General features: G+C 41.6%; 1 protein-coding gene across 1 annotated transcript in view; it reads right to left on the bottom strand.

The window, feature by feature from the left end:
* Window positions 1-15,000, bottom strand: part of prkcg (protein kinase C, gamma) — a gene marked incomplete at both ends in the record, with an annotated part of 79,080 nt that overhangs the window by 24,313 nt on the left and 39,767 nt on the right. Inside the window, 1 exon segment of the mRNA XM_084052186.1 lies at window positions 10,440-10,730. Coding sequence (XP_083908312.1) covers window positions 10,440-10,730 — 291 coding nt within the window.

Here is a 15,000-nt window from a genome sequence, read left to right on the forward strand (position 1 = left end):
GTGACACAGATGCGTTCCAGGTATCAATGGGTTAAAAAAATTGCAGAAATACAAGCTCACAGCCTTTTAGAGCATTGTGTGCAGGTGCTTATACATCTGATATTTTTTAACATTTTTGATATTTTTTTTTAACACAAATCTTCTCTTCTGAGGGTCTTTGGCTGAAAACACTTTCAGATGAGGGGTTCGCGGCCAAATACATATCAATTTGGCGGTCCTTAGCACAAAAAAACGTTCGAGAACTACTGATTTAGAAGGCATCAGCCTCAGGTCTTAATGGGCTAACACATTTTGGCTGGGGACCCCCTGGAACCCCCTCAAGGACCCCATGGGGGAACCCCACACTGAGAACCACAGACAAAAACCCCAACCAGAGACACAAACACAGGCTCTCAGACCAACCAACGGAGTGCAGTACTCAGAGAAAAGTAGCGATGAAAAGATAAAAGTTCATAACGTTTTAGTATAATTCCTTTTTTAAGACGTGGATCTCAGCAAATTAAACGGCTGGGTGATTTAAGCCCGGAGACGCATGCAGACTGCCTGACACTTTATTTCGCCAAGTTAGAAAAAAAAAAAAAAGACATTTTGAGAGCACCGTATGTGTTTTTCTTTTTTTTTCTCGGTTCGGTTATTAAAAACTCATTTGGCAGCAATTTGCCGTAAGCGCTATATCATCATGCCACCGTATCATCAGTCTAGCGCTAGCTACTCGCTCTGCATGCTAATGGTGGCGCCGTTTTTTTTTTGTGAGCCTGCGTACGGAGCTGTCCTGCACAGTACTGCTGTATGCACTGGTGGAAAAGAACATTTAGTTGCTGTCGGGTAGAAACCTCTTATGGGGGCTAAGGCCGTAGGGCCTATATGGTCCCTTATTGCATCTCTACCTTTTATTATTGTTCTTCCGCCGTTTTACACATAATCGCCGTATTATCTATACCGTGCAGTCGCTTTTTACGAGACTCGGCAATATGGTAGAGGGCTGTGTCAAGTGTCAGTGACACGAAAGCCACAGCTTTTGGCCAAAGGGTGGCGCTATAGCAATCAATTGAATGCAAAACTGTGTTTGAATTTGAATGTTATGTCCAAAAAGTTTTGGACATAATATGAGCCAACACCCGACAGAGACAATTTGTATTCTCTGTCCCCGGCAGACAGTTCCAGGTTGGCTGTGAATGGAGCTATACTCTATCTGCCAGCTTAACCCATTAAGACCGGGAACGCGTCTGTGTCATTTTACATTTCTTTGGCTATTCAAAAATAGCAGATATACAAGCTCAGAGCGCGGCACCGAGTGCCGCGCTCTGAGCTTGTAGATCCGCTATTTCTGAAAAATCGTGAAAATGTGTGCAAATCTTTGAATATATATATTTTCAAAGCAAACATTTGTAACTAAAAGCTTTGCTTCTGGGGGATTCTACAAATGTCTAAATCCTAACTGTTGTTTCTTGTAAAAACTTATGTTGATATATCAGTGATTCTCAAACTTTTTCATGTCAAGGACCCCCAAATTGACATGTATTTGGCCTGCGGACCCCTTCCATCTCAAAATGTTTTTTTCCAGGGACCCCCACCAGAAGCAAAGATTTGAGTTTAAAAAAAAAAATGAAAAAAAAAGTAAATGTATATATATATATTATATACTCAAAGATTTGCACCAATGTTCACGATAAAAAAAAAAGCAGATATACAAGCTCGTAGCGCGCAAGCTTGTATATCTGCTATTTTTTTGAATAGCCCAAATAAATGTATAAAGTGACACAGATGCGTTCCCGGTCTAAAAGGATTAAATACACTTCCCAGTCTCCCCTGCAGTGACAGATTGAGCCCATTGAGCATGTTGGACGTGTCACACAGGTAAGGACAGCTCTGTGACCCGCTCTTTGTCATTGAAATGTTCTGCCGGCGGTGCAGCTTATTCTCTGAAAGAACTCTGTGCATCGCTTCATGAGCCTCAAACACTCCGGCAGACAGTGGTGGAAATAAAGTAACTCAAAGTACGTTCACTCAAGTACTGGTACTTACTTACGGTAAAGCACAATGTTGAGTTGCTTTTACTTTACTAGAGTATTTCCATATTTCCATTCTTTATACTTCTACTCCACTACATCTCAGAGGCAAAATCGTTGCTGTCGGACAGAAACCTCCTATTTTTTGACAAGTTTTGACAAATTCAGATTTTTTTTTGTACTTGTAACCCTTTGAGACCTGAGGCCGATTCTACATGTCTCCTAAATCTCAACAGTTTTCTGAAAAACGTATGTTTCTATATCAGTGGTGCTCAATCTTTTTCATGTCAAGGACCCCCACAGTTATATGTATTTGGCCGCGGACCCCCATCAAAATATGTTGTTCCAGGGACCCCCCAGAAGCAAAGATTTTAGTTAAAAATGTTCGCTTTAAAAATAAATATATATTCAAAGATTTGCACACATTTTCACGATTTTTCAAAAATAGCAGATCTACAAGCTCGTAGCGCGGCACTCGGTGCCGCGCTATGAGCTTGTAGATCTGCTATTTATTTAATAGCCCAAAGTGTAAAATAATGCTTTTTAGCTCAAATCTAAAAATGAGACAGTTCCAGGTCTCAATGGGTTAAAGGCCTTTGCAGACAGGGTGTGATTTTTGGCACGAAAAAAACCCCGGACAATATCGTTTTTTTAAATGAACACATGGTTCTCTATGACCTCATGCACACCGGCTCCGAATTTGCCGTGCGGCAAGTGGCTGCGGCAATTTTTTTTTCAATCTAACCCAGTTCGATTCGTGCGTCTTTTCGCATGTGGAAAAAAATGATGAACTAATCGCACCCTGTCTGCAAAGGCCTTTATTTTGGTATCATTTTGATGCCATTACTTTTGTCCTTTACTAAAGACGTAGAATACAGGCCTTTTAATTGCTTTTAACATACTTTCACTAGAGTATTGGTTCTCAAAGTGGGGGCCCGGGGGAAAAATCGTGAAAATGTGTGCAAGTCTTTGAATATATATTTTCAAAGCAAATATTTTTAACTCAAATCTTTGCTTCTGGGGGTCCCTGGCAACAAAACATTTTCAGATGGGGGTCCGCGGCCTTGGCACGAAAAAGTTTGAGAACTACAGCATTTGAGTATATTGTGGTATTGCTACTTCTAAGTAAAAAGAAAAAAATCACACCCTGTGTGAAGTGAGTGGTGCCTTGCTTAGCTTGGCTAACATGTTCAATCAGCCAAGCTAACATGTCCAATATTAGCTTGGCTGATGGCACTGATGTCACTTTGAAACATGTAAACAATGTTTCAAAGTGACACACCTATTTATAGGGCTCTATTTCGTCATGCGTCTCGCTAGCCAATCAAAGCACACCCTTTCAACATACTGTATTGTCACGTGTCACTTGACCAATGTTAGCTTGGTGGACACACGGACATACAGACATACGGACACACAGACAAAGCCACGTATAGGAGTGGTTGCCTTCGGCACCACTCAAAAAAAGGAGTACTATCTCCACCACTGGCGATATACCACTGGATAGCCATCTGACTCCAGTATGTAATAGAAGCGGTTTTGTGCTCTGCATCAATTTCCTTCACAAAGCTTCTCAAACACACTAGAGTTAAGGGCAGGCGCTTCGATGTCGTTGATCATTTTAATGAGGTCATCCTGGCACCTGGCATTTCTTTTGAAAATATAAAACGACGACTATCCTTTTTCATCAGGGCCGATACGGCCGACGTCTCCAGAGGATTAAATACGCCGTTCAATTCAGGTGATATTTTTCGGCTATAGGGCATAGCAGTGGTGGCTATTTTATGGTTCCACTCAAAAATAGTCCATGCATTTTTCCCATTGAGATTTCCAAAAGTATTTATATCAATTATTTTAAGACTAGAATCAAGCCATCCAGGATCCTGGTGAATCATGACCATAAAACATTTGATTCTGTGAAAAAAATAAAGCTTTAATATTTAATTATTTGATATACTATATTTAATAAATACCCTTTATTTTGTGGTTTTCTTTTTTTTCTTCTTCACAGAATCAAATGTTTTATGGTTTATATTCTAGATTATAGTACTATATTCTGATAGTAATCATTGCTACAGAGCGTTTGTTCGGTCACAGGGGTCTCTCCAGCTCTTTAGTAAACAGAATATAGTACATTTTCAGGTATGTCACAACATTTAAGCCAATCAGGAGAGAGCAGAATCTACAAGCTCACAACGCGTCGCATCGTGACGCGTTTTGAGATTGTAGATCTGATATTTTCAAACATTTTAGTACTTTTACTTTTGGTACTTTAAGTACATTTTGATTCCAACACTTTTGTACTTTTACTCAAGTCAATTTTGAATTCCGGACTTTTACTTGTAACAGAGTACTTCTACATTGCAGCATTGATGCTTTTATTCAAGTAAAACATTTGAGTACTTTTTCCACCACTGATCAATTTGGGGGTCCTTGACACACAAAAAGGTTTGAGATCCACTGCTATGAAAGTCCATTAGGACCCCCTGGTGGTCCCCGGGCCTGATGTTGGGAACCAGTGGACTGGACAGTGAGTGGCTGATGTCAGGCCGACTTCAAAGCAGCCAATCAGCCGTCTCTCTCCAGTCAGAGAGCTGCTCTCTGCTCAGCAGCCAGCTGAACAAAGACTCTCATTTGACTTTCAAATATATGCCTTTATACAATGATACGCTTCCACTTTACACTGATCAATGTCGCTACGCACACGGCCTTATGAGAACCGTGTGTGTGTGTGTGTGTGTGTGTGTGTGTGTGTGTGTGTGTGTGTGTGTGTGTGTGTGTGTGTGTGTGTGTGTGTGTGTGTGTGTGTGTGTCTGTGTCTGTGTCTGTGTGTGCGTGCGTGCGTGTTTGTGTGTGAGACTGTGTGCATGTCTGTGATTGTTAATGTTTTGCGCGCGCGTGTGTGTGTGTGTGTGTGTGTGTGTGTGTGTGTGTGTGTGTGTGTGTGTGTGTGTGTGTGTGTGTGTGTGTGTGTGTGTGTGTGTGTGTGTGTGTGTGTGTGTGTGTGTGTGTGTGCGTGTGTGCGCGTGTGCGTGTGTGTTGTATTTGAGAACGCGTCTTAAAATTGCTAGCTTGTGCATGCAAGCATGTTTGTGATTGTGTGTTTACTAGAGTGTGTGTTTGTGAATGCGTGTGTCTGTACTGTACATCTGATAATGTGTGTGATAAAGTGTGTGTGTGTGTGTGTGTGTGTGTGTGTGTGTGTGTGTGTGTGTGTGTGTGTGTGTGTGTGTGTGTGTGTGTGTGTGTGTGTGTGTGTGTGTGTGTCTGTGTCTGTGTGTGTGCATGTGCGAGTGAGTGAGTGAGTAAGTGAGTGAGTGAGTGTGCGTGTGTCTTCTGCAGACACTGCGACAGTCAGCCATTGTTGAGGTGTCGGTCACAGTCACACACCCTTGCCCTGTGATGTGTGTGTCTCTCTCTCTCTCTCTCTCCTCTCCTTCGTGTCATTGTGTCACCAGCTACAGTTCAGTAATCCCTCACAGTAATCCCTCACACGCTAGTTTGCTCAGTCTCTTCCTCCTCCTCCTCTTCCTCCTCCTCTCCTCCTCCTTGTCTCTCCTTCCATCCCCTTGGCCGCCCCCGGGGCTCTCTCTCTCTCCATCTCTTCTTTCCGCTCTCCTCCCTCTCTCTATCTCACTGGTTCTTGGCTTGGTTCTTAGTCTTTTCTTCTCCTCCTCCTCCCCCTTATGTAAGCGGGTTCTGTTCCTCCTGTCCTCTGTTAGCCCTTTAAGACCTGAAGAAGCATCTGTGTCACATTTTCATTTGAGCTAAAAAGCATCATTTTACACTTTGGCTATTCAAAAATAGCAGACATACAAGCTCTATGAGCAAATCTTGAGATTTGAGTTACAAAAGCGAACATTTGTAACTCAATCTTTGCTTCTGGGGGATTCAACAGTTTTTTTGAAAAAACTTATGTCGCCATAATATCAGTGGTTATTTTTTCCATGTCAAGGACCCCTCAAAATGACATGTATTTGGCCGCGGGCCCCCATCTAAAAATATATGTTCCAGGGACCCCCGGAAGCAAAGATTCGAGTTAAAATGTTTCGCTTTAAAAACAATATATATTCAAAGATTTGCACACATTTTCACGATTTTTCAAAAATAGCAGATCTACAAGCTCGTAGCGCGGCACTCGGTGCCGCGCTATGAGCTTGTATACCTGCTAATTTTTGAATAGCCAAAGTGTAAAATAATGCTTTTTTTAGCTCAAATCAAAAAGTGACACAGATGCTTCTTCAGGTCTGAAAGGGTTAGGCGTGTGCATTGGTGTTGGAGGGGCTGACGGTTATGAAACAGCACCCTGGGATTTCCAGAGGAGGGCACGACGGAAGAGAGCGAGCAGGGGCCCCCAGATCTCTGGCTGAAAATACCTGGGGCCTGAGCGGATTGCCTATTTACATACGACCAAGTAGACATCCAGCACAACGCTCCTACTGTAACCTAAAGTGGGTGTAAAGTAACTAAGTATATTTACTCAAGTGCTGCACTTAAGTACAATTTTGATGGTACTTTTACTTTACTAAAGTATTTCCAATTTTCAATACTTTTACTTCTACTCCAAATAGCCGATCTACAAGCTCACCAATACTTTTGTACTTTTACTGAAGTAGATTTGAATTCCGGACTTTGAGTACTTCTACATTGCCGTATCTCTTAAAGGGCAAGACCACTTTGGTAGAGGTTTGGGTTGTGTAGTTACCTTGCCATGATGTAACTCCAAAGATGGGCAAGAAATAAAAAAGAATTGCTCCATTGATTAGAAATTGATAATTTCAAAATATGCTCCTCATTGACATTGTACGGTAAAACTGCTCTCAAAAGTCACTCTTTTAGGACAAAAACAAACGCAAACAAAGTTGATTCAGACAATATAGAACATCACCAAAACCCAGTACTGTTTGTTTTTTAAATAAAAATGTCAACTTCCTGTTGATTTAGCCATTTTTAATAAGTAGAATACCCGGACTGGATCGGCGGATCCAGATCCAGATCTTCAAATAGTAAAATCAACAGGAAGTTGACATTTTTATTTAAAAAAAAAAACAGTACTGGGTTTGGTGATGCTCTATATTGTCTGAATCAGCTATGTTTGGGTTCATTTATGTGCTAAAAGAGTGACTTTGAGAGCTGTTTTATAATACAATGTAAGTGAGGAGCATATTTTGAATTATCAATTTCTAATCAATGGAGCAATTATTTTTTATTTCTTGTCCACCTTTGGAGTTACATCACACAACCCAAACCTCTACCAAAGTGGTTTTACCCTTTAACTTAGCCCATTGTGTCTCTGTCCATGGTGCTGAAAGGGTCACACTATACCAGTGTTGCCATGTCCGCTTATTAAAAGCGACTTTGGGTTTGTTTTTCTGAAAAGTCGCTTGTAGATATCGGTATTTTTTTTTATTTTCAGGCTTGTTTCTAAAGTGTACTTGCTTATTTGCTGTCTAGAGCTGTTTAAATCACTCGTTCTTTCTAGGCAGCTTTTTCGAACTGTAGTGAATCTCAAACTTTTTAATTAGATTTTTTTTAATATATTGTTTTTAATCTGACACTCAAGCTGCGCTCATTAATTTTATGGTTTTCAATTCAGCCATCTGCCAGCAACATGATACTGTGGACAGTGTTGAAGAAAGGCTTGGCTGAGGAGGTTAGGAGTACAGCAACACACACACACACACACACACACACACACACACACACACACACACACACACACACACACACACACACACACACACACACACACACACACACACACACACACACACACACACACACACACACACACACACACACACAACCAGATGGCAATTAATACATGGAGAGTCATGAGTCTCACACTTTGTCCACACTGTCTGTCGCCAGAAATGGTGAAATCTCGGAGACTGCCGAAGCACATCAGGGAGTAAACAAAACTACGGAGCCCTGGAGTGGCCGTTGAAGGCTTTTTCTTTTCAATGCGTGCCCTCAAATTACTACACCATGGCCATGGATTAGTAATTTGAGGGCACGCATTAAAAAATAATTCCCCTCAACGGCTACTCCAGGGCTGCGTACAAAACAGCGGAGATCCGAGTGTCAACATCACTGTTCTAGCACTCAGTGATGGAAAAAGTACTCAAAGGTTTTATTTAAGTAAAAGTGTCAATACTGCAATGTAGAAGTACTATGTTACAAGTAAAAGTCCGGAATTAAAAATGTACTTGAGTAAAAGTACAAAAGTATTGATATCAAAATGTACTTAAAGTACCAAAAGTAAAAGTACTAACAATTTTTTTTAATAATTAGGCTATTTGAAAATAGCCGATCTACAAGCTCACAACGCGTCGCTATGCGACGCGTTGTGAGCTTGTAGATCTGCTATTTTATAATAGCCTAATTATAAAATAGGGACTAAAGTGGTTAATGTATGTTTTATAATGTAATAATGTATTCATTTATTGCAAAGCAACTAGTAACTAAAGTCTTAAAATAAGTGTAGTGGAGTAAAAGTATAATATTTGCCTCTGAGATGTAGTGGAGTAGAAGTGAAAGTATTGAAAATTGGTATACCTCAAAATTGTACTTAGTTACTTTCCACCACTGCTAGCACTATGTCGTCTCTGTTGCGTGGAAAAAACATGTCCCAAAACTGTTACTTTTCAGGATTCAAATTCAAAAATAGCAGATCAACAAGAACGAAACGCGTCGCGTATGCAGTGGACGGGGTTTAACGTTTGACAGTCAAAGTGGAGCCGCGTGCGTTGAGTATAAAACTATTTCGTCCTCAACAGAACTTGTATGGTCTCAGCAAGCCGGGAGAAAAAAATAAATAAAACAGAACAAAGTTTTGACTTTGTTTGAAGTGTAGTGCCAACAGGAGAGGCAGATGAGGGGAGGAACTGATGCTGTTCCATCCTAGAGGCGCTACACTCGGCCAGGAAAAAAGAAAACTTGGAAGGAAAACAAGCGCTACGGTATAGCACTGGGCACAGAGCATCCGTGTCTCTCTGCCTCCTTGTCACAGCAAACCAGCACACCGAAACGCCTTTTTAATCCTTTGAGACCGGCATCTGTGTCATTTTAGATTTATTAAAAAAAATAGCAGATATACAAGCTTATATAGCACGGCACCAAGTGCGCTATGATCTGCTATTTTTTAAATCTTGAACATTTTTGCAAATCCTTTGAATATATGTTATTATAGCGAACATGTATAACTCCAATATTTGCTTCTGGGGGTCCCTGGAGTGTTTACATATGTATTTGGCCGCGGACCCCCATCTCAAAATATTTTTGTTCCAGGGACCCCCCAGAAGCAAAGATTTGAGTTAAAACAGTTCGCTTTAATATATATATATATTCAAAGATGTTCACGGATTTTCACGATTTTGCGCTATGATCTTGTATATCTGCTATTTTTGAAAAGCCAAAGAAATCAACAATGACACAGATGCGTTCCCGTATTGAGTGGGTTAAAGGGCAGGCCCATATCGGGTGGATGATTAAAAACAAACACAACACAAAACTGCATAATTTCGATAAAGATTTGATCCAGTTGTGAAGGGAATAAGATCACAGAATGACAGCAACACAGAGAGGAGTGCAGTGTTTATACCAGACCAGTGTTTTCTCAACCTTTTTCATTTCAAGGACCCCCGGGTTGATCTGTATCATGTGAGGTGTTGTGAGCTTGTAGATCAGCTATTTTCACTATTTCAAATACTTTTTTTAAACTAATAATAAAACAGAGAAAAGGTTTTGGACTTACAAGGTTACCACCCAACAGCAACAATATTTGTAGCAGTGTAAAAGGTGGTGCTTGGTTTCAGAAATCAGAGACTGGGGGTACACCAAAGCCAACGTTTGACCACTGTGGCATATATAGTGCAGTGGTTCCCAGACCTTTTGGCTCAAGACCGAAAGGAGAAACTAGACGTTTGCCCCGTGACCCTTCCCGCTGTGAGCCGCGTTGTGAGCTTGCAAATCTGCTATTTCCACTAGGCCTATACTTCTTAAACATTTTTTTTATGTATTTATGGAAATTATTTGATTCATTTCAAATCAAATTGATTCAAATCATTTGATATATGAAATACTTTTGACATATGTTGGAATTAATTTAATTGATGAAAATATATTCATATATATACAGTACATACAGTACATATTTTATTTGTATATATATACATTTTATATTAATCTCTCTCTCTCTCTCTCTCTCTCTCTCTCTCTCTCTCTATATATATATATATACATATATATATATATGTATATATATATATATTCATTTGTATATTTATTATTATTTATTTACAATTATTATTATTTTTTTATTAAAACTTTTTTTAATCTTCTGAAATAATAACAAAAAAAAAGAATTAGTCCGCAGTCCAAACATGTGTGGGAAACAGTAGTATAGTCGATAAGGCTGATGGTCTTTACCTTGCCAAAGCTGCCTTTCCCCAGCACCATGAGGAAGTTGAAGTCGTGGATGTCCACCTTGACCTTGCCCGGGCCCGGGGCGTGGGCGTGGACGTGGGCGTGGGCATGAGCGTGGGCGTGGGCATGGACGACCGGCGGGCACACAGGAGGAGCGGGCGTGGTGGTGGCGGTGGTGGCGGTGGGGAGGATGACGGGGACGGGGAAGGGCTCAACGCCGGGCACAGAGACGCCAGGTGTGGGCGCCAGCAGGAGCAGAGCGTTGGGCGTCAGAGCATCTGGCGCCGTCTCCTCCTGCACAGCATGGGGGACAGTGTTAGTCATTAGCCTCCAAGTTTACTGTTTACCTCGCTCCAAGGTCTCCTGCTGCTACACAGGATCCCAGGCTAATAAGCCTTATTGTGCCCTAACCCATTAAGACCGGGGACGCATCTGTGTGTCATTTTTGAGATGACACACAGATCCTATAAGAGGGTTTAGGACCCATCCGTGGTGAAAGTTTTTCTTTCCGTCGTGAAAATGTGTCTTTCGCTGTACTGTGATTGGCTGATTGGCTGTGACGTACTGTGATTGGCTAGCGAGACGCATGATGAAATTAATAACTCATAAAATTATACCGCTCACTTCACACTGGGTGTGATTTTTAGATTTCTTTGGCTGTTCAAAAATAGCTGATATACAAGCTTGTAGATCTGCAATTTTCTGCAAAACTTCTGGGGGTCCCTGGAACAACATGTTTTGAGATGGGGGTCCGCGGCCAAATATCATTTTAGGGGTCCTTGACATGGAAAAGTTGGAGCACCACTGATATAGCAATGTTTGTAAAATATATATTCAAAGATTTGCACACATTTTCACGATAAAAAAAGAAGATCTGCAAGCTCATAGCGTGGCACTCGGTGCCGCGCTATGAGCTTGTATATCTGCTTTTCTTTAATAGCCAAAGAAAGATAAAAATGACACAGATGCGTTCCGGGTCTTAATGGGTTAATACAGTATAATTGCCCTCTATGACTAAAATAAATTCAAAAAACACCTTAAATATTGTATTTATTTTCGAAATGGCTCGTCTTCTACTCAAGGTGGACGACGCCCCGTTGCAAGTTGACGCCCCGTTGCAAGTTGATGATGTCATCTGTCCGTGTGTGTGGTCCAGCCATATATAATATATGGAATGAATGTGCTAACAACGTATCTAAAATATTGTTTTGATGCTCATATTAACCTTAGGAAGTATTACGTTGTTTTTTTTGTTTTTATTTATGCATTCCGTACATTCCATAGGGCTGGAACATACATGAACAAATCATCAACAAAATCACTGTTCTAGCACTGTATATGTTGTCTCTGTTGCGTGGAAAAAACATGTCCCAAAACTGTTACTTTTTAGGATCAAAAAAAAAAAAAAGCGAAAAACATCGCTATTTTTCAATCGTCGCAAGTTGATTATGCATTCCATACATTCCATAGGGCTGGAACATACAGTACATGAACAAATGACATCATCAACTTGCGACGGGCATGTCTAAAATAAATACAATATTTTAGTTTAATATAGAGGGCAATTATAACAGATTAAGGCATGCATAAGGCTTATTAGCCTGGGATCATTTCTAAAGACTAACCATATGAACCCCCTATGGATATAGATATGCTATTTTCACTATTTTTGAAAGAAAATTAAAGTATACTTTTGTGAGTTCTGGGTTTCCATGCAGAACTCTGAGCAGGGCCCACATTAAGCATACGTGTGGAAACAAGTCCACAACCTGTGAAATATATTTCACGGCACAGTTCACTTACTGTAGTTCATGTAGTCAAAAAGAGCCCTACTGTAAGAATATAGGATTTAACCGGTTGCGGCGCGTGACGCATTGTGAGCTTGAAGATTCGATACTTCTACTCCACTACATATCAGAGGCAAATATTGTACTTTTACTCCTCTACAATTATTTGAAAACTTTAGTCACCAGTCACTAGTTAGACTTTGATTATTATCACAAAACACACTAACCTCTTCAGCCCTATATATAGTTCGACCATTTGAAAATAGCCGATCTACAAGCTCAAAATGCGTCGCAATGCGACGCATTGTGAGCTTGTAGATCGGCGAGCTGTGAGCTTGTAGATCGATTTTCCAAAGATTTTTTATGCATTTTGAACTTGTGAAATGGGACATCCTGCATAATGAGTACTTTTACTTTTGGTACTTTAAGTACATTTTGATGCCAATACCTTTGTACTTTTACTCAAGTACATTTTTAATTCCGGACTTTCACGTGTATCAGAGCATTTCTACATTGCAGCATTGATACTTTTACTTAAAGGTCCTATGACATGGCCCAAAAATATAGTGGTCTCTATGAAAACAGTTTGAAAACGGGGCGGAACGTATCAGTGGCTCTGCTGCTCTGCTCATTTTTTTCGTACTAATTTGAGCATTTTTGGGGGAAGTCACGCCCCCTGTAAGTAAGAAATGTTAGTACCTTTTCCACCACTGGACAGTTGTAACTCAAGTCCATTTTTTTATGACTACAGGGGGTTTAAGTGGTTAAGTTGAACTGGAATAATGTCACACACAGGCAGAACTCACACATAGATTATTATACTGTCTCACATTCTGCTTTCCTCGTAATCCCACAGAAAAAAGCAAAGAGGAAAAGGCTTTAAATTGTTCCTGGAAAGTTTTTTCTTTTTAAATACAAACTACATAGAAAAGAGATAGAAATGCCATTAAATGGTGGTCCGTAGCCTAATAATGCATGTCAAACTGGGGGGTCCTTGAAATCAAAATGGTTGAGAATCACTGCTAGAGCTGTAGAAAAAATCTTCTCTTAAGGGGGTCCCTGGCATATCTTTTCAAATGGGGGGTCCGCGGGCTAATAAGTGTCAATTTGGGGGTCCTTGACATGAGAAAGTTTGAGAACCACTGATATAGGCTATACTGTGGAAGCAGAGCATGCCTGCGCCCTGCTGGTCAGAGGGTGTAACTGTCAAGAAGTCCATCATGTAATTTATGGTCTAATTATCTGGCTGCAACAGCAGGCATAAATCTCACAGGGCTTTTTCTAAAGGCTGATAAAATAACCAGCGGGCGGACAAGACCCGATACTGAGCCAGCATCGCACAAAGGCATTTGTGGAGAGTGTTGTCAGCTGGCGTGCGCGTGCGTGTGTGCATGTGTGTGTGTGTGTGTGCGTGTGTGTGTGTGTGTGTGCGTGTGTGTGTGTGTGTGTGTGTGTGTGTGTGTGTGTGTGCATGTGCGTGTGTGTGCGTGTGTGTGTGTGCGTGTGCGTGTGCGTGTGTGTGTGTGTGTGTGTGTGTGTGCGTGCGTGTGCGTGCGTGTGCATGTGTTGAGGGCTAGCTTTTATGTGGTTTTCCAATTATATTTATTGCGGTTTCCTTGCACATCAAAGCAGAAGACATCCATTATAGTTATATGATGTCAAATCATCACACACACACAACGCCCTCTCAAAGGCTTATAGTACTCATAGTACTACAATAAGTAAAATACTGCACTCTATCTAACTATATAAATGGCGAGCAACTTCCGCACCCTCGGTGGTGACACCCCACAGCTCTGTTATCGAATAAACAACGCACCGCCAGACCACATGTCGCCTACTGACTCGCCACGGCCGCCGCGCTGAATTTACGCCTCGCGTAGGGGACATCTCACTGCTCACTACACCGTTTCCACCGCGCAACATAATTAATTCTACTCACCAAATGTCGGACAAAACGGAAGGGGAGCCAGCTTCGTACCGTTTACCGTGCGCACGACCTCATCACCACAACAGCAGGCAGCCGCTGCCGGGGGTTTTTTCCTTTTTTTCCAAACTTTTTTTGTGGTCACCATTTTCCTCCAGGCACCATTTCCGGTGTAACGTCGGGTGTTTCTTTTCACCAGCCAATCACCTTTCACGTTGCCACGTCGTTGCCACGTCGCGCTGACGTACGCTAAACAAGCGCTGCCGTGCGCACAATGCAAACGAGCCCAAAGGCGCGCCAAAAAAGCCGACCATTGCTTACACACAAAGTCCAGACCTGGCAACGCAGCCTACGCCAATCATGTGTGAAGATCTACAAGCTATGGGGCAGAGACGCCACCGTATCTTAGCAACAACTACAGCGCTCACTCTCATTGGTCGTGTCACGCTAAGAGCAGTCTCCAGACAATGGCATCGCAGACAGCTTGCTGTTACTGCTGTAGCCATCACAGGCAGTTGCAGCACGACGGACAGGGCGCTGTGATAGCTGCCATGTCGCTAACGCTAACCTGGTTGTCATGCCTGCAGCGGCTGTGCAATCACTTTGTCAACAATGCACGTTCGTGTGCTGAATGTCTATATTGCTGCTCAGTTCGTCCATTGTAGATGGTGTATGTTTGTGTGTGTCTTCTGGAGAACTATGTAGCTCCACAGCAACTACAGTAACTAACGTAATGGCAGGACCGCCCCGTGCAACGCATGTTACGCTGCATTATGGTCATGTAGTCATTTCAGATAATTTCGCTCCGATTACAGCAGTGTTTATCAACCTTTTCACGCCGCCCCCCCCC

This window comes from Gymnoscopelus microlampas, assembly GCF_963454915.1.
Source record: "Gymnoscopelus microlampas genome assembly, chromosome: 3".
Lineage (NCBI taxonomy): Eukaryota > Metazoa > Chordata > Actinopteri > Myctophiformes > Myctophidae > Gymnoscopelus > Gymnoscopelus microlampas.